The 21,938-nt window shown below is 36.8% G+C and overlaps 3 protein-coding genes and 1 long non-coding RNA gene across 4 annotated transcripts; 3 read left to right on the forward strand and 1 right to left on the reverse strand.

Annotated features, from left to right (window-relative positions):
• LOC137741475 (osmotin-like protein) lies at window positions 1-1,124 on the forward strand. The gene has a single exon (XM_088679113.1). It carries the CDS (start codon window positions 48-50, stop codon window positions 834-836), a length of 789 nt encoding a protein of 262 aa, XP_088535239.1. The 5' UTR covers window positions 1-47; the 3' UTR covers window positions 837-1,124.
• A 9,264-nt stretch (window positions 1,125-10,388) lies between these two features.
• On the forward strand, window positions 10,389-14,387 carry UBC7 (ubiquitin-conjugating enzyme E2). Its single transcript, XM_068482168.2, has 6 exons — window positions 10,389-10,587; window positions 10,703-10,805; window positions 11,535-11,632; window positions 11,709-11,809; window positions 13,654-13,731; window positions 14,073-14,387. The coding sequence occupies exons 1-6, from the start codon at window positions 10,542-10,544 to the stop codon at window positions 14,148-14,150; spliced, it is 504 nt and encodes a 167-aa protein (XP_068338269.1). The 5' UTR covers window positions 10,389-10,541; the 3' UTR covers window positions 14,151-14,387.
• Window positions 14,388-17,248: 2,861 nt separating this feature from the next.
• On the reverse strand, window positions 17,249-18,292 carry DSI-1VOC (dessication-induced 1VOC superfamily protein). The gene is made up of 3 exons (XM_068483014.2): window positions 18,138-18,292; window positions 17,815-17,977; window positions 17,249-17,488 (listed from the first exon to the last, which is right to left on the reverse strand). The coding sequence occupies exons 1-3, from the start codon at window positions 18,266-18,268 to the stop codon at window positions 17,351-17,353; spliced, it is 432 nt and encodes a 143-aa protein (XP_068339115.1). The 5' UTR covers window positions 18,269-18,292; the 3' UTR covers window positions 17,249-17,350.
• A 359-nt stretch (window positions 18,293-18,651) lies between these two features.
• LOC148692821 (uncharacterized) lies at window positions 18,652-21,130 on the forward strand. The gene is made up of 4 exons (XR_015952878.1): window positions 18,652-18,958; window positions 19,046-19,168; window positions 20,682-20,743; window positions 20,833-21,130. It is a non-coding gene; the product is annotated as an uncharacterized LOC148692821 (long non-coding RNA).
• The last annotated feature ends 808 nt before the right edge of the window (window positions 21,131-21,938 follow it).

A 21,938-nucleotide genomic window follows, 5' to 3' on the forward strand; every position in this document is an offset into this window, starting at 1 on the left:
AAAACCCTATTCTCTCCCACACTCATTCATCCAGTAAACCAAGAGAAATGGCTTCCTCTCGCTCTTACTCTCGTTCACTCTCACTCCTCTCCGCCACCACTCTCCTGATCCTCTCCGCCACATTCCTGATCCTATCCACCGTTGCCCACGCCAATAAGCATCCACAATCCATCCTGACTGTCGTCAACAACTGCCCCTTCCCCATCTGGCCCGCCATCCAGCCCAACTCCGGCCACCCCGTCCTTGAACGCGGCGGCTTCTTCCTCAAAGCCTTCAACCATCGCTCCTTCCCCACCCCCATCCAACCCTGGTCCGGCCGCATCTGGGCCCGTACCCATTGCACCCAAAAGGGACCTCGCCTCTCCTGCCTCACCGGCGACTGCGCCGGCCGTCTCGAGTGCAACGGAGCCGGAGGCGCTGCTCCGTCCACCCTCGCGCAGATAGACCTCCACAAAGGCGGCCCCCGCGACCTATTCTCCTACGGCGTCAGCCTCGTCGACGGCTTCAACGTCCCCCTGACCATCACCCCTCACAAGGGCCACGGCCAGTGCCCCGTCGTCGGTTGCAAGGCCAACCTGCTCGCCACGTGTCCCGACCGACTGAAGGTGAAGTCACCGAAGGGCGTCGTGGCGTGCAAGAGCGGGTGCCAGGCGTTCGGCACGGACAAGCTGTGCTGTCGGAACCACTACAACAGCCCCCAGACTTGTCGGGCTTCGAGCTACTCCAAGTTCTTCAAGCGCGCGTGTCCCACCACCTTCACGTTCGCCTACGACAGCCCTGCGCTCATGCACCAGTGCTCGTCGCCACGCGAGCTCAAGGTCATCTTCTGTCCCTAGACAGTGAAACTTATGGTTCCAGCTTCCAACTGGTTCAACACTTAAACGTGTAGTTGAGTCGCTGTCCTGGTTTTTAATTACAATAAAAAATAAAGTGTGTTTACGGGGTGAAATATTAAAGAAAATAAAAGGATCAAAATAGGTCTGGTTAAACAATGTGTGTTTACGGGGGTACCCTGGAAAAAAAAATTGTGTATTATGGGGGTGTGGATGGTTTGTTTGTGTAATGTTTAGCGATGGTTATGTAATGGAAGTGTTTTAAACATTACATAATTGTGCTTAGTATTACATTTCTTGCTTTGTTGTTTTATTTTTTATGGCCAAATAAAATAGTGTTGGTACTAGAGAAAAAAAAAGAGAATAATCAAGGGAATATGACATATATATCTTAAGGTTTTTACTAAATAAAAATCTTTGATATCTTATAAAAGAGAGAACCGAGATGGAACTCAAGAAGTCCGAAACATGGGTGCAGGGTTTGTGACAATTAAAGCATCTTCCAAGTTCCAAGTGCAGTAAGCTGACATCTATCAAGTTAATTAGTAGGAGTTTAATTAATGGGATTTTTGTTTTTGTTTATTTAAAGCTTTAGAGAGCTTAACTAATAAGTTAAGTCGCGAGTAATAGGCAGAAAGTCCAGTTATATAAATTTAAAAGTGAGCAGTTAATTAAAGATTAACACGAGAAAAAAATTTGATCAAATTTGACAAAGTTGTATTAAGAGAGTAAAGACGATGATAATAATAATTTGCGGAAAAAAGAAGTTGGATTTGCGGAAGTTAATAAAAGCAGAAGCAGACAGCAGGGAAGTGGCCAAAGGTTCCACCTTTAGAATCCTGTTGGCCATCCAACCCAGATCTTTGTCGGATTCTCTTTGTGAGAATCAGAAGGATCTCATGTGGTTATAAATTATTTTAAATATTTTTATTTAAAATTAAATACAAACTGTACTTGATTAAAATTGACAACATGATGTACGATGAACGAATACAATTCACAAATCTTTAGAAGTCTCACCAAAGGAATCCGGAGATGATCGTTGGCCATTTTTAACCTCTGAGGAGTATCCGATGGGTGCAGGAACGAAGAGCACAGGTTGACACAGACATATATATAGCCTCTGAAGAAAAAAGAAAAGACATAAAAATAAATAAATAAATAAATAAAGAGAAAGCCAAACAAATCTTTTGCTTCTTTTCTTTTTCGAAATTTGGCACTGTGCTATCACATGTAAGTGTTTACCCTTTTGCTTTAGGATGTATTTTCGATTCACTACTTATAAATTTTAAAATTTAAACTTATTAACAGTGATCAATAAAATAATGAATATTATCATTACTTAAGTGTGTAAAAATATTCATGTTCCCTCCTCTTTTCGTCTTTCGTTGATTAGACCTTTTTACGGTGTCTCAAACTATCGGATATTTAGAATCATTTAGTTTTTATATTTTTAGTCAAAAAAGATCTTAAAGATTAAAAAGTTTGGAGCAAAACTCTAGAATTTTTGTTTTCTTGTTCATATTTGAAGGGATATTTTTTTTAGGAAGTGTTATTGGCGCTCCAAAAATCTCATTCTATACTTCTTATAAGTGTATTTTTCTTTCTAAATATAAAAAGTTTGAAGTGTAGAATGAGAATTTTAGAATGTCAATAACAATTCCTTTTTTTTTTTCCTCAAACAACATTCACCAAATAAACCTTCCAAGGCCATTTAAAATTACTAAAAATATGATTTTAACCTTTCTAATTCAATTTTTTCCATATAAAACTAAACATAATTTTTTTACTCAAAAAAAACTCAGTGATTAGGATCCACCTAACTGAATTCATTAATTACATATTACTTTACACATTTTTACAATTTTTAGATTCCTAAAATACCCCTATTGCATATTTGATGTGCACAATTAATTTTATGCATATTGTAAGGAGAGAGTTAATGATTTTGCAAAAAGAAAAATTGTTAAAAAATTCATTGCATATTAATATCAAATATGAGAATTGTTGGCTTAATTGACACACCTCGACCCGGGATGTCCACTAGGACTCCGAATTGAGCTGTGTTGGCCGACACCTGGAAGGTGACGAAACCATGAAGTGTATTGATGTGGAAGATGTAAATAAATTTAAACCTAAAAGTGTCTAAGTACAAGAGTGCGCGGTGACCAGGTATGAACCCATTTCACACATGATGACATAGCATAAGTACAGTACTATAAAATAGGGTGAGAATTATGCCATCGATTGTAATCGTCTACCCCAAGATTTGCCAATAATCATCGTCGGTACGAAAACTCTGCTACTAGAACCTAAAGGGGCGAAAAAACAAAGGTGAGTGGGCCTGAAAAGAAAGTTTTAATAAAAATCTTTTGAAAACGTTATAACCTCTCACCGTAAAACCTGTATAGTTTCCAAAAAATAATAATACTAAGTAAGTACAAAAATGAATGCGCAAGTGCAGTGAAAACAGAAGCATGCCATGTCACAACGTCTTAGTAATAATAAATGCAAGCCAGGTGTGAAATTTTTCTAAACTAACGTACCAGTTGGAGTCACCTAATGTGACTTGTATGACTGGACCTATTGTTCATCAGTCTATGCTAGCACACGAGTCATAATCAACTAGTGTGACCTGTACGACAGGTTGGGTGTCAATATGTACGCTCTAGTGCTACGATCACATGAAAGCTAGCGCTATGCGCAGAATACCTACGAGTCGGAGTCGCCTAATGCGACCTGTACGACAGGCTATCACCTAACTTGGATCCAAGGTGAGCGTGTGGTGTGGGAGGTGAACAATCACGTGAAGGCTGTACCTTGGCCCTGGATGAGAGCACTAACACCGGGGTGCAGCAATGATGAGCTCTAAATGAATATATGCATGCTCATATAATTCAACCATTTCAATCACATAATAACTCACCTGAACTTACCTGCGCCTTTGTAAGATCATTTGGCATAACCACTTATCTCATCACAATGCAATATTTAAATAGAACATATTTAAATAATGGCATGCTATGCATAATCAATTTAAAACATTTCTGGAATACCGTAAGGTGTGTGTGTGTGTGTGTATACTGTAAAAAGGAAAAAGACCCACTCACTTGAGGTATACGCTACAACTCCCTAGCACGAATATCGAGGCATCACGAATGATCAGCGCCTAGAACAATTATCAAATCATGTCTCATAATTCTTATCAATAGAACAAGTAACTTACATATCCTATTCGAGAAGATCCGTATGTCGGATTCTTGATCTGTAAGTTTCGAATATCTTCAAATATTACATACTATAACGTATCAAAGTTTGGTGACAATCCAACAGTCGGATTATCGATTCATTTATTAACCAAGTGGCAGCCCTTAACGAAAATATAACCAAACAACGAAAATTTTAGAAAACGAAGGGCGGATTCGGGTCCAACATGTCGAGGAACCTAAGGAAGGACCTTGGAGTTTTCCCCCACACGCTGTCGCATCCGCCGCCGCGTGTGGCGGTCGGCCGCCCCGACTCACCGAAAAATCCAATAACTCCAAAAATTTCCAAATTTCACAAGAATGAAGATCTCGATGAGAGGAATAACTTTCATACTTGTGACTAAGGCCAATTTGGCCTGAAAAAGCCTCAATTTCACCCAAACATGCCGGAACCCTAGATTTGGGTGTGCTTTGATTCAACCTCGATTCGAACTCCAACGCCCCCAAACTTGTTTGGGCTTTGTTCCTGGGTTAAAGTGAGTAGTTTGATGGTGTTAATGGTCGACGATGCTTTCACGATGGGCGGATCTCTGCCGTGACATCTTTGGAACCCACGAGTTCCGTTCTTCCTCAAAATGGGGTCAATCAAGGTGGGTTTTGGGTGGAAATGAACGAGGGGAGGTTAGGCAGGTGTTTGGTAGTGGGGGTAAGCCTTGAATTGCAGGGAAAATGGACGGAAAACCAGTCAAAAATTGTTGCAGATGCGAGTCGGGTCACGGGGAGGAACCGTGTCAAGGGTGATCTAGTGCTCCTCCACTCTCTCCTTTCCTTTCCTTTCTTCTCTCCCCTATTGGTCACTCTCTCTTTCTCTTCTTTCTAATTGGGCGTCCTGCCCCTCATTTCTCTCCTTTATCTTTCATCTTCATCGCTCATCTTTTCTTCCCTTTAATCTGGGCCACACACGTGGCTTTCCAGATTTTGCTCCAAAAATCTGGAGCATTCCAAAAAATAATAAATTTACCTTTTGGCCCTCGACTTCATTCATTATAACTTCAAATTGCGTTCCGTTTGCACCCATGCGTTTGTAGTGATGAGTACTACAAGTATATGCCAAGAAAACAAACCTTACATGATATGACAAGACGGTCAAAAGTCAACGTCTTTGCCTCGAAGGGCATTTCCGTAAATTCACATTTAAAATTTATAAAGACTATAATTTTTGGGGACGGGTCGTTACATTAATTCTATGTATCTGGCATTATGAGTTTATATATATATTTTTACAAAATAAAAAAAACCTAATATATGTAATAATTCATAAAAAAATAAAAAAAATTACGTACCATGTACAAAAATGTTATTTGATTCAAAATGTGTATAAATATATATATATATATATATATATATATATATGTGTGTGTGTGTGTGTGTGTGTGTGTGTGTGTGTGTGTGTGTGTGTGTGTTTGTGTATTTATATAATTAGACTATATTAATTTACCTACTTACTATTTGAAATGTTCATTTCCAATTATGCAAAATATTGTATACCAACAACAAAATATTGCATAAACATAAGCTAATATATGTAATAATACATGAAAAATAATTTACCTACCATGTATACAAAAATGTTATTTGATTCAAAATATATAATCTAGGTTTTCTCCAATATATATATATATATATATGTATATATATATAATCTAGGTGTAGTATATATATATTTTTATATAATTGGAACAAATTAATTTCCAATAATTTACCTACAACAAATTATACTCCATGTGTAATATAATATCTTTTTTTCACTAAGACATGGAGAATAATTTACCCATAACAAGAAGAAATATAATTTGATGTATTATATTGAAAAATATTATGTCATACCTATATTTATACAACAATAAAATGTGCCTAATATATGTAACAATACATGAAAAATGATTTACCTACAAGTTAGAGAAGTGTTATTTGATTCAAAATATATAATACATATTTAGTATAATTTTTTTACTAATTGGAACAACTTAATTTACTTCCCAATTAATGCAAAATATATATATCACTAAAAAGGTAAATTTTTGGTATGATATGGATACAATTAATGCAATACAACTGTTTATATATTTTATTTCACTTTTTTCTACAACTTTTAATTTGGAATAAATTTAGGGATTTGGGAAAGTGGTATGGGTGTAAATAAATTGTATTAGTAGGTCAATAGTGTTCCGATGTGGTTGTAAATTTTAAATTTGGGGATGTTTATATGTAGATGAGTTTTTATCTAGGAATCATGAATAGTAAGGGTCAAAATCTAAAGCATCCTTAAATTTAAAATCATGAATGAAGAATGAGCAATGCACACACAAAAATGAACAAGTGTGTGTACCAAAAAGTGTTGTAACCTGTAACACTCCCAACAGACTTTGGTAGCGCATGCGATTGGCAACATGGAAAACTCAAAACCAAAGTTTTTGGTTCAGACTAGAATTTTCTATCCAACTTGCACCCCTAATTTAAACAAACAAAAGCAATCATAAAATTGGATCATATTGCAGTCCTATTAGACTAGAAATATGATTGTGTAAATCCTATCATATATGGGATATCTCTTAGATTATATATTATCATATTAGAGTTGTAATCTTATTAGGGTAAGGAATTTACATTCTCACTACTATAAATAAATGTGCAATGGGGTGATATAACTAGGGGTGGGTTCAAAAAACCAAAAAATCGAAAAAAACCGGATTGAGGCAAAAAAAAACTGAACCAAACCGAACCGAATCAAATATATTTTAATTATATATAAAAAAACCCAACCGAACCAAACCGAACTGAACCAAACTGAATCAAACCCATTGTTTGATAGGTTATCAATTCTCATCTTTCCTTATCTTTTCCCAATTCACATCTTTCATCTTTCCTTAACCCTAGCCGAAAAAACCATCTTTCCCAATTCCCATCTTTCATCATCCTCTTCTCTCTCTCTCTCTCTCTCTCTCTCTTATTCTGTTTAACTTCATCTTTCTCACACTCTCAGAGAGTGCTGCAATGGCACCCATGAGTCTTCCTCCTAGTTCAGATTCCACCCAACGGATGAAGAGCTTGTTGCTTACTATCTAGATTGAAATATCAATGGTCGCACCATTGAGCTAGAAATTATCCCAGAGGTCAACCTCTACAAATGTGAGCCATGGGATTTGCCCGGTATGTACTTGATTTTGTTTTGTTCGGTCTGCAAGATGGAGTTAAAGGTTTAATTCTTGGTTTTCTGGGTGAACTGGAAAAAAGAATAAATTGTGGGTTTTTTTTTTTTTGGGAAGTGTTATTCACACTTTAAAAATCTCACTTTACACTCCTCACAAGTATATTTTTCTTTTCAAATATAGAAAGTTTGGAGTGTAGAATGAGATTTTTGGAGTGCCCATAACAATTCCTTTATTTTTTATTTATAATAACTTATGTTGCAGGTTTGTTAATTCATGTGTTCATTATAGGAATGCTTCATGGATTTGGCTACAAGTTTGTTAATTTTAATAACTGATGTTGCAGGTTGATTTCTCACTAAGAATGCTCAAGGCAGGGAAGCATGTGCTTCAAGCTTCAGATTAAAAAAAAAAAAAAATGGAAAAAACCGAACCAAACCAAACCGAACCCACCTTAGATATAACACACACCTCATTATTACATATCTCTTTCTTTCTCTCTTGTTGCCGCCGCACCCCCCCACCTCTCTCTCTCTCTCTCTCTCTCTCTCTCTCTCTCTCTCTCTCTCTCTCTCTCTCTCTCTCTCTCTCTCTCTCTCTCTCTCTCTCTCTCTCTCTCTCTCTCTCTCTCTCGTTCTTTTATGTTGTTTAGTAAATTAGACCTACACTAGATTACTGAATTTTCCTCTGTAGTTTTATAGGTTTTACTCAAGGGCCGGTAGTAATTAACGGGAATTTTCCTATAGTGGGTTGTAATCATCCATGATATAATTGACGAAATCAATTTCTATTTTTTTGTTTTCTTTGTTCTTTTGATTTGGTTTGGTATTAGGGCTCCATAACTTTTCTTGATCTACTTTCCTGATTAACCAAACAGAGCCTTCGTTGCAACACCACTCCATTGTTCTTGATCCTCTTCAATACCAGAGCAGTGGTGGCGCAACCAATTCAACCCTAAACCCTAATTTAGCCTCTGGTCCTTTGTAATCGCGTGTTTGCTTGAATTTGGTAGGAGGATTTGGGCGCTAACGGTAGAAGCCAATTTGTTTTAGCTATACAGGTGTCAAATTTCTAGTGGATTAGTACCACCACTCAGCACTGCCAGCTGGTACTACGGTATCACCTAATAATTTCTCCTAAAGACGAGGTATAGGACACAATAAATTAGAGAAAAATTTAGTCCTTTTAAGTCATTTTATTAACATAAAGGATTCGTTTGGAAATATTTTTATAACTAAAAGTGTTTTTTTTTAAATTTTTTGGTAAATATATTTTTGATATCAATCCTTAATAAAAATACAAATGAATCTTGGAAAAGAACTTTAAGTGCTTTCTGTAGAAGCAGTGAAGCACATATCTGCCTATCTGGTGCTTTTTCCAAAAAACATACATTAAGCTAATAAATGTATAAAAAATTAGAAAGTCTATGAATTGGAGATATGAAACTGAAAAAAAAATACACTTGGATATTCTCATTAGCAAAATCAAATTCAAATTACTTAAGTATTGAAGAAAATTAAAAAAAATCGACCGTTCAAAGCCTCAAACTGAATTCAAAAATCGAAATGAAAAATCAAAGTCAGAAGGAACACAAAATTGTTGAAAATAATAGCACACCAATCTTGAAAAAATACCAGAAACCATTCAATCAACACATATCTACGACTAAATAGAATTTAGCTACAACAAACGTATTTGGACATTGAGTTTGCATAAAGATTAGTTTTTTGTTTTCAGTAACTACGACATATTGATCATGTACTGACGACACAACAATGATATAATAACAATATTAATAAACATTGATCATTGATGCAACTAAATGTCAAAATGTATTTATTATAGAGGCGGGCAAGGGTTGGGCTGACTCCATTTATGGTGGGACCAGATTCGACTTATTTTTTTGTAAATGAGTCTGATCTGGCCCAAGTTTATGCATTTTTATTAGTGGAACTGGCTCATTTGGAGTGTTTGATACAATCTATTTCCTACGGGTTGGACGGATCTGTTTTCAATCATATGTTGTATAATAAAACAACAATTTAAAATAATTTCTATGTGTTTCCATTACAAAAGAATTACGTCTAATAAAGACAGTACCAACAAATATTCTAAAAGAAATGAAGAGACTCTTAATATTCATTGTTTGAAGAAGTTAAATCGTTGTTTTACATTTTAAGGTTAGGTAGATAATGAATTATGGATCACAAACTTCATTGTAGACCATTAAAAGGTGCTAGGTGCCAAGACAACTCTTAAATGGTCCATACGAGAATATTCACACATAAGAAATATAGAACTCGATTTTACACAAGCAGGTTCAAACACTCAAAAGGTTTGAGAATGTAATTTCACCAAAGAAGAAAAAAAGTGTTAGAGCATATCCAAAGGAGATGCTAAATATAATATTTCAAAATTTTATTTAATTGTTGACGTGGTCAATTAAATATAAATGTTAAATTTTCTTCCTTTCCACTAGAAGTGTCAAATATTTATTTTATTAATATATTAGGTCTTATAGTTACATTAAATGCTAAAAAATAATAATTAAAAGTGATCTTAGTTTTCATTCTATTAGTGGTAAAGACTCATAAATAAAAAATAAATAAATTAAAGACATTTGACTCCATATTTGTTTGTTGTAAAAAAAAAAGACAGTTAGAAAGCAAGAAGTAAAATGACTCAATTGCCACATCACATACGACATCTCCCTTGAAAAACAATTTGACGTCTTTTAGTTCTAGTTGGCGTATTTGACATCTCATTTGAAGAATAGATTTCTTAATATGTCTAGAATGCGGATTAGTACATCATATGTCAATATACAGCTTATAATGGAAGAGAAGTTTTTTTTTTTTTTTTTTCAAATGTTTCTCTATTTGTATAATGATAGATGACATATATATCTGTATTTCTTGTCTATTAAAAAATCTCTCGGTAGAGAGATGGTCTTAACTCTTAAGCATCAACCCCAAACGGTGGTCCCCACAAGCGATACGAAAATCCACCTCCCTCATGAAGACACCACTAGAACTTCTCATCACGCTGGCCGACCAACCATGCCTTCCCACGTGGCACCGCATGACTCGCCGGCCACCGACTCCATCACAAGATACGCGTAGGCGATGAAAACCAGGTCGTCCCCCGTTCTCCAAAAGGTAGAGTCCACATCCGGAATCTTCCGTGAGCATAAATAAATACACATAAGTGTCGACTTTATAAATCTCTCCATCTTCCGCTCTCTACACCGTCGCGTGAGAGCTACGCCGCCGAAACTCTATCTTTACCCTTTCATGGCGGCTTCCCAGGCGAGTCTTCTCCTCCAGAAACAACTCAAGGGTATTCAGAAAGATTTCATTTCAGTTACTTTGTATTGATTCCGATCGTTGATTGGTTTATCGGATTGGGTTTTCTTCGCCCTGTTGAATCTGATTCTCCAATTTTGTTTTGGCAGATCTTTGCAAGAACCCGGTTGATGGATTCTCGGCCGGTCTGGTCGATGAAAACAATATCTTTGAGTGGAGCGTCACGATTATCGGACCGCCTGATACGCTCTAGTATGTGCCTTTCGGACTCAATTCCGGTTCAATTTACGGGCTTTATTGATTTGGTTTTGTGGTTTAGTTGTTTTGCTTAATAAGATGGTCGAGTCCGGGTTTTTTTTTTATATATTTTTATGTTTACATGTGGGGATTGGATCAAGAGTGATTGAAATTCTTGTTCTGTTTGATTCGATTTTGCTTTCGGGTTTCAATTTGATTGTGATTTTCCTAGATTTTGTGTTTGACTTTTAGTTGAGTGGCGGATTTAGGGTTTTTATCTAATGATGGCGGTACGAGCTTGCGAATTGTATTATTTCAAGTTAGAATTTGTTAAAGTTTCATACTTGGAACTTCGTCTTCAGTTAAAAACTGTTTAGTTTGGTTCTAGGGGTATGTGGAGGTAAAAATATTGTCTTTTAATCAGTTGCACATTGTTAGGTTGGAAAAGTTATACAAATTTCCTAAATTTGGGAAGTGGTTTTATAAATTGGGGATATGTATTGGTTTCAGGCTTTCAGCTTACTTTTCAAATGGTTTGTTGTTTACATTACCTCGGGTATCAATCTATTTTGTTTGTCTTATTTCATTACATGTATGGATAGGTTTATCTTCTTCTTTTTTCACCCGTAAGCAGAGCATTTATTTAGGAATTTGCCACTCATTTGAGGTTTGTTGTGTACATATTATATTCATCATTATGCATCGTGTAATTGAAGTTCATGAGTCCGTGTTATCTAATTGCAGCGAGGGAGGATTTTTCAATGCCATCATGAGCTTTCCTAATAATTATCCAAACAGCCCTCCGACGGTTAAGTTTACTTCGGAGATATGGCATCCGAATGGTTGGTTTCTATCCTAAGTATTTGATAATTTGCAATTGTTTTTCAAGTACTGATCTTGTCTATTTTTAATATGAAGTTTATACTGACGGGCGTGTTTGCATATCTATCCTTCACCCGCCTGGTGAGGACCCAAATGGTTACGAGCTTGCAAGTGAACGCTGGACGCCTGTCCATACGGTATGGATTTATATAAAATGGTGTCCGCGTATTGCTTCATTTGTAGGAGAGAAAATATCTGCTGCCATGGTAGCAATTCTTGATTCAAAGACTATCTTCACAATGTTCACATTGATACCTATGATCTGGTTCCTTGTGTAGATTCTGAGGTGGATGGGGAATATTCGTTTAGCCACAGTTCGGCTGATTGTTGACGTGTATAAAATATGAAATGGACATGTACTAAAAAACAAAAACCAAGGAAATGTTAAATATGTATTTATGCAAAAGTAATCACACATTAGATGATATAATAATAATTAGAGTCAAATTTGATCAATTACTCATAATTCCATTCATTTGTGATCACTTGGTATTATTTCAGAATAAGACTACAATAAAAGAAATGAAAATTGTTATGCTTGAATATTATGTTTTGTCGCCAATAAAAACAAGAAGTACCCTTCTTAATGAGGAGATAACTTGTTGTATGCTTACAGAGTTAGATAATCATTATGAGGCTTTCGCCAGTGACATTAAGCCAAGTGAACCATCAACCAGAATGTAAACAGAGTAGATAAAATGGGAAAGGTCAGTTACAGAGGGGGTCCAAGAGAATGGGGGTTGGATCGGGACTAGGTTGCCTAGTTGAGTTTGTTGCCTTTAGACAATGGAAGGAATAAATGGGGACTGCAGAGTTATAAAAGGAACACGAGTGGCTATGTTGCAGAGGAAATTTTAGAAGAGGAGAGGAGCAAGAAAGGTTTGTGATAGGGGAGAGAGAGAGAGATTGTCGTAGGTGGATGAATTTGGGTTTGAGGAGGATAAATATAACATGGAAGAGAGTAATTTTTTTTCAAATGCGCAGTTGTTCAGAAAAGTAACAGGGGTGGTGGGATTAGAAATTGGCAGCTTAGTGAGGGTGATGGTTCCAAAATTCCTCTTTTATCGATAGAGTTGGGTGTAGCAGATAGCCTAGAAGTAATATTATGAGCAGGGCATTTTTTTCTTCCAAAAGTCGTGATTGTGTTCCATGTAAATGCAATTACTGTTTTTTTCATAACATTTTTTTAACTTCAGGCTTGATTGTTGTGACAATTATATCATCTTACGATTGTTATGTTTATTTTTTGCCTAATAGATTTGAGCAAATACTCTTTTTGTTTGGTTAATATCCATTCCACTATTCATAATGTATTGTCAATAAGTGGAAGTCATGGAGCTTCGCTCAGACTCCTAAAATTACAAAGTATATTCCCAAAGAAATTTTTTAATGTACTTGGAATTTTGGTTGTTCCATGCAATGCAAGTTATAGACCTATACGTTGTCGCATCCACAATGTAGTTTTGGTGGCATGACATGTATCACACCTTCACTCAAGTGCTAAAAATGTTGTATGTATTGCATGACTCCTTTGTAGTGGGAGTGATTTCTCCTCTCATGGGTATCATTAGAGTTGAGAGAAAACATAATTTATGAGATTTTGTGGAGTTGTCAGATCATTACTAATATTTCACATAGATCTACAATCTATCATGCCTTTTGCCTAAGGCTCACCTTAAGGTTCAATAATATGGCTTTGATGTCTGACCTTGGGGCTCTTCCACCGGATCTCAAGTCCGGAGGAGCTTGTCTCAGTGGTATCATATCCTGCTGTCATTCGGCAAGTTCTCGTATTTCCTTCCAGCTGGTTAAAACATGTGGTTTTACTCCTTATATAATTTTTGTGGAAGAACTTGGTAATCTAAGGTATTTGTGAAGCAAAAAGTAGATGTTAAGAAGCATTTTCTCAATGGATATGTTTTGCTTTATTTTTATTAAAACAATGGTACTGCATTTACAAACGTGGAAATGTTGTTTCCAGGTTGAAAGCATAGTCTTGAGTATAATATCGATGCTATCCAGTCCAAATGACGAATCTCCTGCAAATGTTGAAGCCGCTGTAAGTGATCCTTTATTGTATTGTCTCTGAACTGCTCTGCATGATGTTGAATGTTATAAACATTTCCCACATTGACAACTAAAGTTATATTGGGAAGCAATATATTTCCATTGCATGAGTTTTGCATATGGTAGATACCCCATGTTCCAATTTGTTGACGGCTTTACACATAGCACGTTAGAACATATTTTGAACTTACTGCATATATTGATTTAATGTACTTCTCGTGACTGTCTAAGCGACTAATGGCACATAAGCGTGGTTGTCTGAATATTCGGAGAGAGAATTAGAGTTTACTGTCGTCTAAGTATTCTAAGATTCTGCCGGTGTCCAAATTGCAGAAGGAGTGGAGAGACCGGAGAGAGGATTTCAAGAAAAAGGTCAGCCGCTGTGTGAGGAAATCACAAGAGATGCTATGAATATGAATATGAACATGATATTGCTACCAAGTAAAGCATTTTCTCCGCGCAAGTGTGTTAGAGGATGTGTTAATTGGCAAAGCGTATGCCATTGATTTTCTCACGCAAAATATCTTTATTTCTTTTTGTTTTTTGTTTCTCTCTTTTTCTTCTCATTGTCTAGTAATTGTTAAAACATGGAACATCGTTGTATTCAATTTGTATTGGCCTATTTGGTGAGCAAGTGTTCTTGTCTAAGCGACTAATTGCTTTCTTTTGGTTTTTGCTTGATGGACTGGATTCCGGCTTCAGTTTACCGTCGATGTCGTTTTCGGTTTATAATCGGCATCATCATGCTGGTTAATATAGGCCGGCCAGCTCGTAGTGACCGGGTACGTCTACCTCTTATACTCAGCACAAATTATTAGGCGCTTGCCCGTCCGCGTGCATTTCACGTGGACTGGCATGTGTGCAAAATGGTTGATGTCCATGCAAGTGGATGTTCTACTATGCTCTGATGTATCTATATGGCTTACCGAAATTCAATATGAATTTTTCAGCAGTCGAATTCTTTGAGAATCGCAACAATTGTGGCAACGGTCCATATCATCCAATCCACTTTCTTCTTAATTTTGGTCCTCTGGTTGAAAATAAGAAAGTCTTTATGCATCTTTAATGAGATGCAACTTCGAAATTGAGATGTATAAGTTATATTTACGTTCTATTTTAGACTTATGAGAAATATAAATAAGAGTTTTACTCAAGTGAGGGAGATGTTAATTTGAGATTCCACCGTCAAGCCAAAACATATATTTTATGAGAACAATCTAAACACGTAAAATACGCATTTCAACGAAGAAGATGCTCTTTATGCCCTAATTTTTCAAAACTGTTATAGATACTTTTGGTTAGACAATTGATATTGACACTCTAAAATTTTCATTTTGTACTCAACCCTTCTTTATTTAGAGAAAAAAAATACTTGTAAAGAGTGCACAATGAGATTTATTACAAGAATAGTGACTATTAGGAGCGGAAATGCAGATTTGCCTCTAGGGATGGCATTCAAACTGTCAAACCAATAACTGTAGATAACTGCCCAAATGTTATGAATTTGCATATAAAATTTCGGGTATATTTGGGATATAGGGAAAAACCATGAATATTATTTGGTTATTGTTTCATATATGGTTACATGGGTCTCCAATTCGTATCGCCCACCGAATCTGACCAAATAATATATAATGATATTATAGAATAGTACTATATATATTTATATTCATTCTTCACCGAACTCATTTGAGAATACAAAAGTTGCATTTTGTGGGAAAGTTCAAAAGTTTTGAATCAAAATCAATAAGAATTCAATAGTGTTTATGAGAGATATCAAAGATCATGCAATGTCATCTATGTTTTAAATTCAATGTTTTAATTTTTATACTTTACAAGATATGTTCACTGAATCATTTTATACATCAAATATTCCAAGTTTATCGTCTCTCTTTAAGAGTCTCACAGTCAAGAAATTGGTGAATATTTAATGACGAAATTAATATCTACTAAATTATAGTTTGTCAATTGAATGAATATATTTTTTTATATTGACGAAGATGAATATAATCGTTAACTGATGGGAAGTTCGTTACCCGATGAGTATGGTTATTGATCCCCAATGATTAATTTATGGTTATGAATATAATTAATTTTTGTGGTTATATGAATGGATATAGAATTCCTGTCCTCAAACTGAAGCGTTTCCATCCCTATTTGCCTAGAATAAAAATTATAGATGCGGAACAAAAAATGCCCTATTAATTCATTACTTTTAGTTCCATTAGGTGGATATCTGTATTTTTAATTTATAAGTAATTTTTTTCCATTAAGAGGCGGTTAAAAAAAAAAAAACAAAAGCACTCCAAATGATCCCCAAATGTTGCGCGCGCTCTTCCACGGCCGCAGAAACATTTCTTCGCCCTTTTTCATCGTCCTTGATATTTTTACTGGAGTACTCTCACCACCATAGTCGACTCAACTACCATCTCGACAACGTGTGATGATATCTGAAGTACCCACCCATTCACCACCGTCGTTGGCTACCATCTCGACAACATGCGAGAACATTTGAAGAACCCACATCTGGGTCCTACTTTCAGGTGAAACCAATAGTTCAGTACACCCACACAAATATAGTTTTGAAGAGATTCAAGACTCGGTTCATATATATATAGTAACTCTCTCTACCATCCCTTGATTTTCATTTTAGGGCTTCTGAGTTTGTTTATGCGTACATAATTGGGAACAATTTTATAGTTGAATTATTTTTCCGTACTTATTGCAGATTGTTGAGAATGAGTCCTATATTGATGGGAGGAAAGACCTTATATGAGTTTATAAGAGGTTGTGCTACCTCCTATATTGTCAATTGGTTTTATGGTGGAACTTCAATTTTATTATCATATCAGAGCAGGTTGTTCTACGTGTGAAATCAAACGGCCACACGCGCTCCGCCTCACCCTGTTGTTTGTCCACGTGTTAGGCTTGAAATTTTACCACATATGAAGAAGCGCATTGAGAAGACCTTGTATGAGCTTATAAGAGGTTCAGCTACTTCCCATATTACCAATTGGTTTTATGGTGAAACCTTAACTTATTCATGATATCAAAGCAGGTTGTCCCATGTGTGAAGTCAAACGGTCACACGAGCTCCACGTCACCCTGTTACATTGTCCACGTGTTATACTTGAAAATCACCACACGTAAGGGACGTGTTGAGAATGAGTCCCACATTATGGGAGGAGAAACCTTGCATGGACTTATAAGAAGTTAGAGTTACTCTCCATATTATCAATTGATTTTACGGTGAAATCCAATTTCATCACAATGATGATAACAAGGGCGACATAGTAGTCATTCACAGAGGCAAAAGCTGATATGTATCCAAAGGATGGAAGATGCTTGTTTTTAATTTGCATCATTTGGCTCGGATGCAAAAGATTGCGGAACAGCCATCAGCTGTGATATGGAGGCCTTTGCAAATAAGTTTCCAGACTCAACTGGGAAATGACATAAATGATTTATAACAAACCAGTTCAGACGATGACCAGAAAGCAAGCTACATGTTGGAATTAAACTCACGATTCATTTTATTAAACTTTTTAACGTAAAACTGGGAAAAAAAAACATTATAAATTCATTTATTCATGATTATCTCAGAAACAGAATCAGTGCTTTGTTGGTGGATTGACATAGCTTCCCAACCTCACCACGATCCCATCAAGATCTCTTACGTAACCCACTTTCTGTCCCCACTCTTTCGCTTCCGGCGCGCTCACCGGAACCGCCCCGTTCTCCACCGCCCTCTGCTCAAACCCAATTCACACAACAAAAAAGCAAATCAGTCACAATATCCCATAATCGAACAATAAAACAAGAACACTGCTTGATTCATTCCTTAAATCACAGCCGACTGCTTGGTTCATTCCTTAAAGTTGATGCGTATTCAGAAATAACTCATTAAAAAGCATAAAGCATTTGTAATAATTTATAAACGCATGTCAAACTATGATTTATCTGCACGAGAGGATGTTCCCTTCTAGGTAGTTAAGGGTAATTGAAGAGCCAAATATTTTCCTAATAACAATGCCACAAACAAGGGACATGTTAAGGCAGCTAATTAGGATTTTACCTTATAGGCAGCATCAACGTCACCGTACGCAAAGCAAACCTCAATGGGCTGCCTCTCGCGGCCGGAGCTTGGGGTCTGGACGGCACCTGTCAGATCATCGGTCTCGTGCTGGTGTAGCGGTGTGAATGCTATCGTCGTTTGCCCGCTTTCCAACTCCCCCCACCTATCAACAATTAATACCATCACCATCACCATCATAAATTATTAAATTTCCTCATGATTATTTACAAAACCTCTGTATATGCAGTTAATAGGTACATGACAGACAATTGAAAAGAAAAAAAAATGATGTGAAAATAATTTCCCTAAAAACATGTATGTACCTGTTGGAGTCGTCCAAGCGACGGATATCGTAGCCGAAGGCTTTGGAATAGAAGGTTGTAGATTTGGCAACGTCCTTCACGTAAACCACCGTGTAGGCAAACACTGTGTTCGTCTTCGACGCCATCGCCATTTTTTTTGATCGAGTTTCGTTTCTTTGATGTGTTTGAGCTTGTATTCCGGGGCTTTCATCAGTTTCAGTTTCACCGACTTTTGGATGTACGTGGCGAGTTGTGGAGAATTGGAATGTGCCACGTGGAGTCTGTGCATGTTGAACCAAAAGGTACTGCCGCGTGGTCAGTGATTCAGTGTGAAGTGGCGACCAGGCCACGATTTGTTTGTTCCTTGACATGCAAATGCTGTTGGACAAAACTTGGATCCTCACCGGTGAGGACCCAATATACTGACATTACCATCTATGCCAATCCAATCAAGCCATCTGTCGTTTAAAACTCTCTCCACACCTATAACCAAGCGACGTACTTTAACCTTGCACCTATAACCAAACAGTTCCTCTCTCCTCCGTCCCATGTCGCAGATCTCATCCCCGTCCCTCTCGTTACGCCAAATTCAACCCGAATTTCTCCATCAAACTCTCTCCTCCGACGAACCGAACCCTGCCCACCTATACTCAACTCTCCTCTGCATGGCACCGCTTTCTCTCCTTCCTGTCATGGTTGTATCGGGAAAAAGATAGTGGATTGGAGGCGGGTTCGACGAAGGAGAGAGGAAGGAGGAGGAGACGTGGATGTGGTTGACAGAACGGGGCTATCACACAAATTGCTTACTCTGTCGCACAGTAGGTGTTTGGTTAAATGTATTGGTGAGAAATGTGTAGTTGTGAGTCTGTGTTTACTTTCATTGCTAGATTTCCTGTCCACTAAATTTTCATCTTTCTGTTTTCATGCAGAAAATTATATTTTGGATGCAAAATTTGATGTTTTTGTGATATTGCTACCCAAAACAAGAGGCGATATTAGCAATTCTCTCTCCTCCACCTACGCCCCGGCGCCTTCATTGCCATCTTCTCCAGGTACCCAACTTCCCAATAAAAAAATAAGGGTACGTATTACTGTAAACAAATTATAAAACAGCAACTATCAAAATCAGAATAAAAATCGAACGTGAAGAACCCACTGTAGAGGAAAGAAACCACCCGTACCGTTCAGCAGGTAACTGTAAACTACCAGCCACCCTCATCTTACATAATTGAAAAATTAGTGCGTGGTTTTTCATTCTATATAAGTGAATCACAACAAAATCTAAAAGGATGGTGAAGACGAGGCGGGGTCATGTATGGGCCTTCTGTCACTATTTTCAGAGGCATATTACTCTCTTTCTTTTCTCCCTCTCACACTTATACTTTTTGATATCTTTTCCTCCTATTAAAATTGGTGCCTTTTTCACCTTTCATTGAATACTTTATGATGATGTTTCATTGGTCATTTCTTAATTGCTTCAATTAAACTGGTATTATTATTTTATGCTCGTGGGGTTTGTGCTAGGGGAGGCTGGCCGAGGCGGAGCAGGTTGGGTTGTTTCGTGCAACTATGAGGGGATGGAGAGGTTAGTCATGAGATGGGGGTTATATAGTGTGAAAAAGGCACGTGAGAGAGAGAGAGAGAGAGAGAGAGAGAGAGAGAGAGAGAGAGAGAGAGAGAGAGAGAGAGAGAGAGAGAGTCAATGACTGTTTAGGAGAAATTAATCTATAAAAGAGTTAATGACTGGAACATTTGAAAGGACCTTGAATATCTATACTTTTGGCTCAGCATTCTATTTTGTTCCAACTTCTTTCTCGCCTAATGAGTAGCCTATTTGATTGTATTAACTCTTACTTTGATATTTTTTATTTGTCATTGCTGATAATTTATATAACATGGTTTATCTTCCTAACATTGTCTCGATTATTCAAAGAGAGTAAATTCCTTGCTCTCTCTTTCTTTAATCTGGGAGGTGGGTTTTTCAATTTGATTCTCGACCCGAGAGAGAGAGAGAGAGAGAGAGAGAGAGAGAGAGAGAGAAAGTGTGTGTGTGTGTGTGGAGAGAGAAGGCAAAGATGGTTTGGCATTTAGGTGACGACGGTTTACTTGCGTATGGTTTAAACAAAATGCCCAAATGCTGATTTATCGAATTATGCATATTTAGCTTAACTTTTATGTAGTTGAGTTGTTGCTTGAGTATGATTAAAGTAAGAAAAGTAGTAGTGCTGCAACGGAAGAAGAGGGAAGAGAAATAGTTGAAACATCTTATCTTCTTTTCTTTTTTTTCTTTTTTTTTGTTGGGGTAACATAGTTTCATCAATTTTGGTTTACCCTTATCTCCATGATTTTGTTATTAATTAATTTATTTATTCTAAATGTTCAATTTTGTTTCATCACTTTCAATTCACACTCTTCTCTTTCTCACTCTTCACCTGTAGAGCCGTTGTTAGGTATGACGATGATCTGTGCTTTATTTTATGACGATGATTGTTATTCAATTTTCCCATTTCATTTTTAACATTTTTCAATTCACACTCTTCTCTTTCTCACTCTTAACTTGTACAGTTGTCCCGTGTTTATAAGTGGTTCAATGCATTAGACGTGAAGAGCTGGCGTGATGGGAGATGGTAATTCAAAAGTATTTCTCTATTTATTTCTTCTGCGTTTTATTAATTTATTTGGCTATCAAATGACACTCTGTTCTTTTCTGTCTTAGATTTTGTCGGAAAAGAAAAATGTCACGCCTGCATGTTTATTAGGCACTCATCGACTCATATTCAAAGGTACTGAGCTTAAATGTGTCTTTATTGTTCTGTTTTCTATTTGGTACTCATATGCTCCTCAAGCTTAAATGTGTCTTGAAATGCCACCTTTGTATTTGTATGAGACGCAACTTGGTTCATAAACCTATGGGCCCAAAACTATCTTCTAAAACCAGATTTTTCTGATTCTTCCTGCAACCCAATGAATAGATAAAGCCATTGAGTAGTACTGCATGTTGAAAAACACGCCCACTAGACGTTGTTCTTTAATGTAACCAACGACAATAGACTAAACTAGCAAATATAGAAAAAAACTTAGAAACACAGAAGAATTATACTGGTTTGGCATAACTTTTGCCTACGTCTAGTTGTGATTTCTCTAGGTAGAGAAATCACCGCTCCTTTGATTAATAATAGAGATTATAGAACTTTTGCAAACCCTAGAACTAATCTCAAAACTCTCGGTTGTCTCTGGCTGTTTTCTTTCTTTGAAAAAATTAAGCCTTGCCGCACCCTATTTTTAGGCATAGGGTAGACTTACATGTCCCAAGGCTGATTGAATTCCTATTTCTAAGTGGACTAGGAAATCACACTTATCCAAATCCAAATAAACTTCTAGAAATCCAAACCTAAATTGAATAAAGAAAATTGAAATTCTTTCCTAATCCCTCTAGGACAAGAATCCAAAACCAATTAGGACATACTTGATGAGCCAAAATCCTAACAATCTCCACCTTGGTGAGTCAAACCAAGTCTTGATCGTTGCACCCCAGAGTATCCTTGAACTTTCTTGAAGCAGCTCTGGAAATCTTTAAGAGTGTTCACCTTGGCAATCTTCTTCTTGCCTCATTGCACCTCAAGTGAGGAGGTGCTCCATTTTAATCAATCAATGAGCTTGAACTTCTTGGTCGGCACTATCTTTGTAAGGAAATTTGCAGCATTGTCATTTGTATGAATCTTTTCAATCCAAATTTCCTTAGACTCCACCTAATCTCTAATCCTGTGATACCTTGCTTCAATGTGCTTTGATCTTCCAGACAAAAACCTGATTCTTTGCCAA

The sequence above is a fragment of the Pyrus communis genome, chromosome 11, assembly GCF_041283825.1.
Source record: "Pyrus communis isolate YQ-2024b chromosome 11, ASM4128382v1, whole genome shotgun sequence".
Taxonomy (NCBI): Eukaryota; Viridiplantae; Streptophyta; class Magnoliopsida; order Rosales; family Rosaceae; genus Pyrus; species Pyrus communis.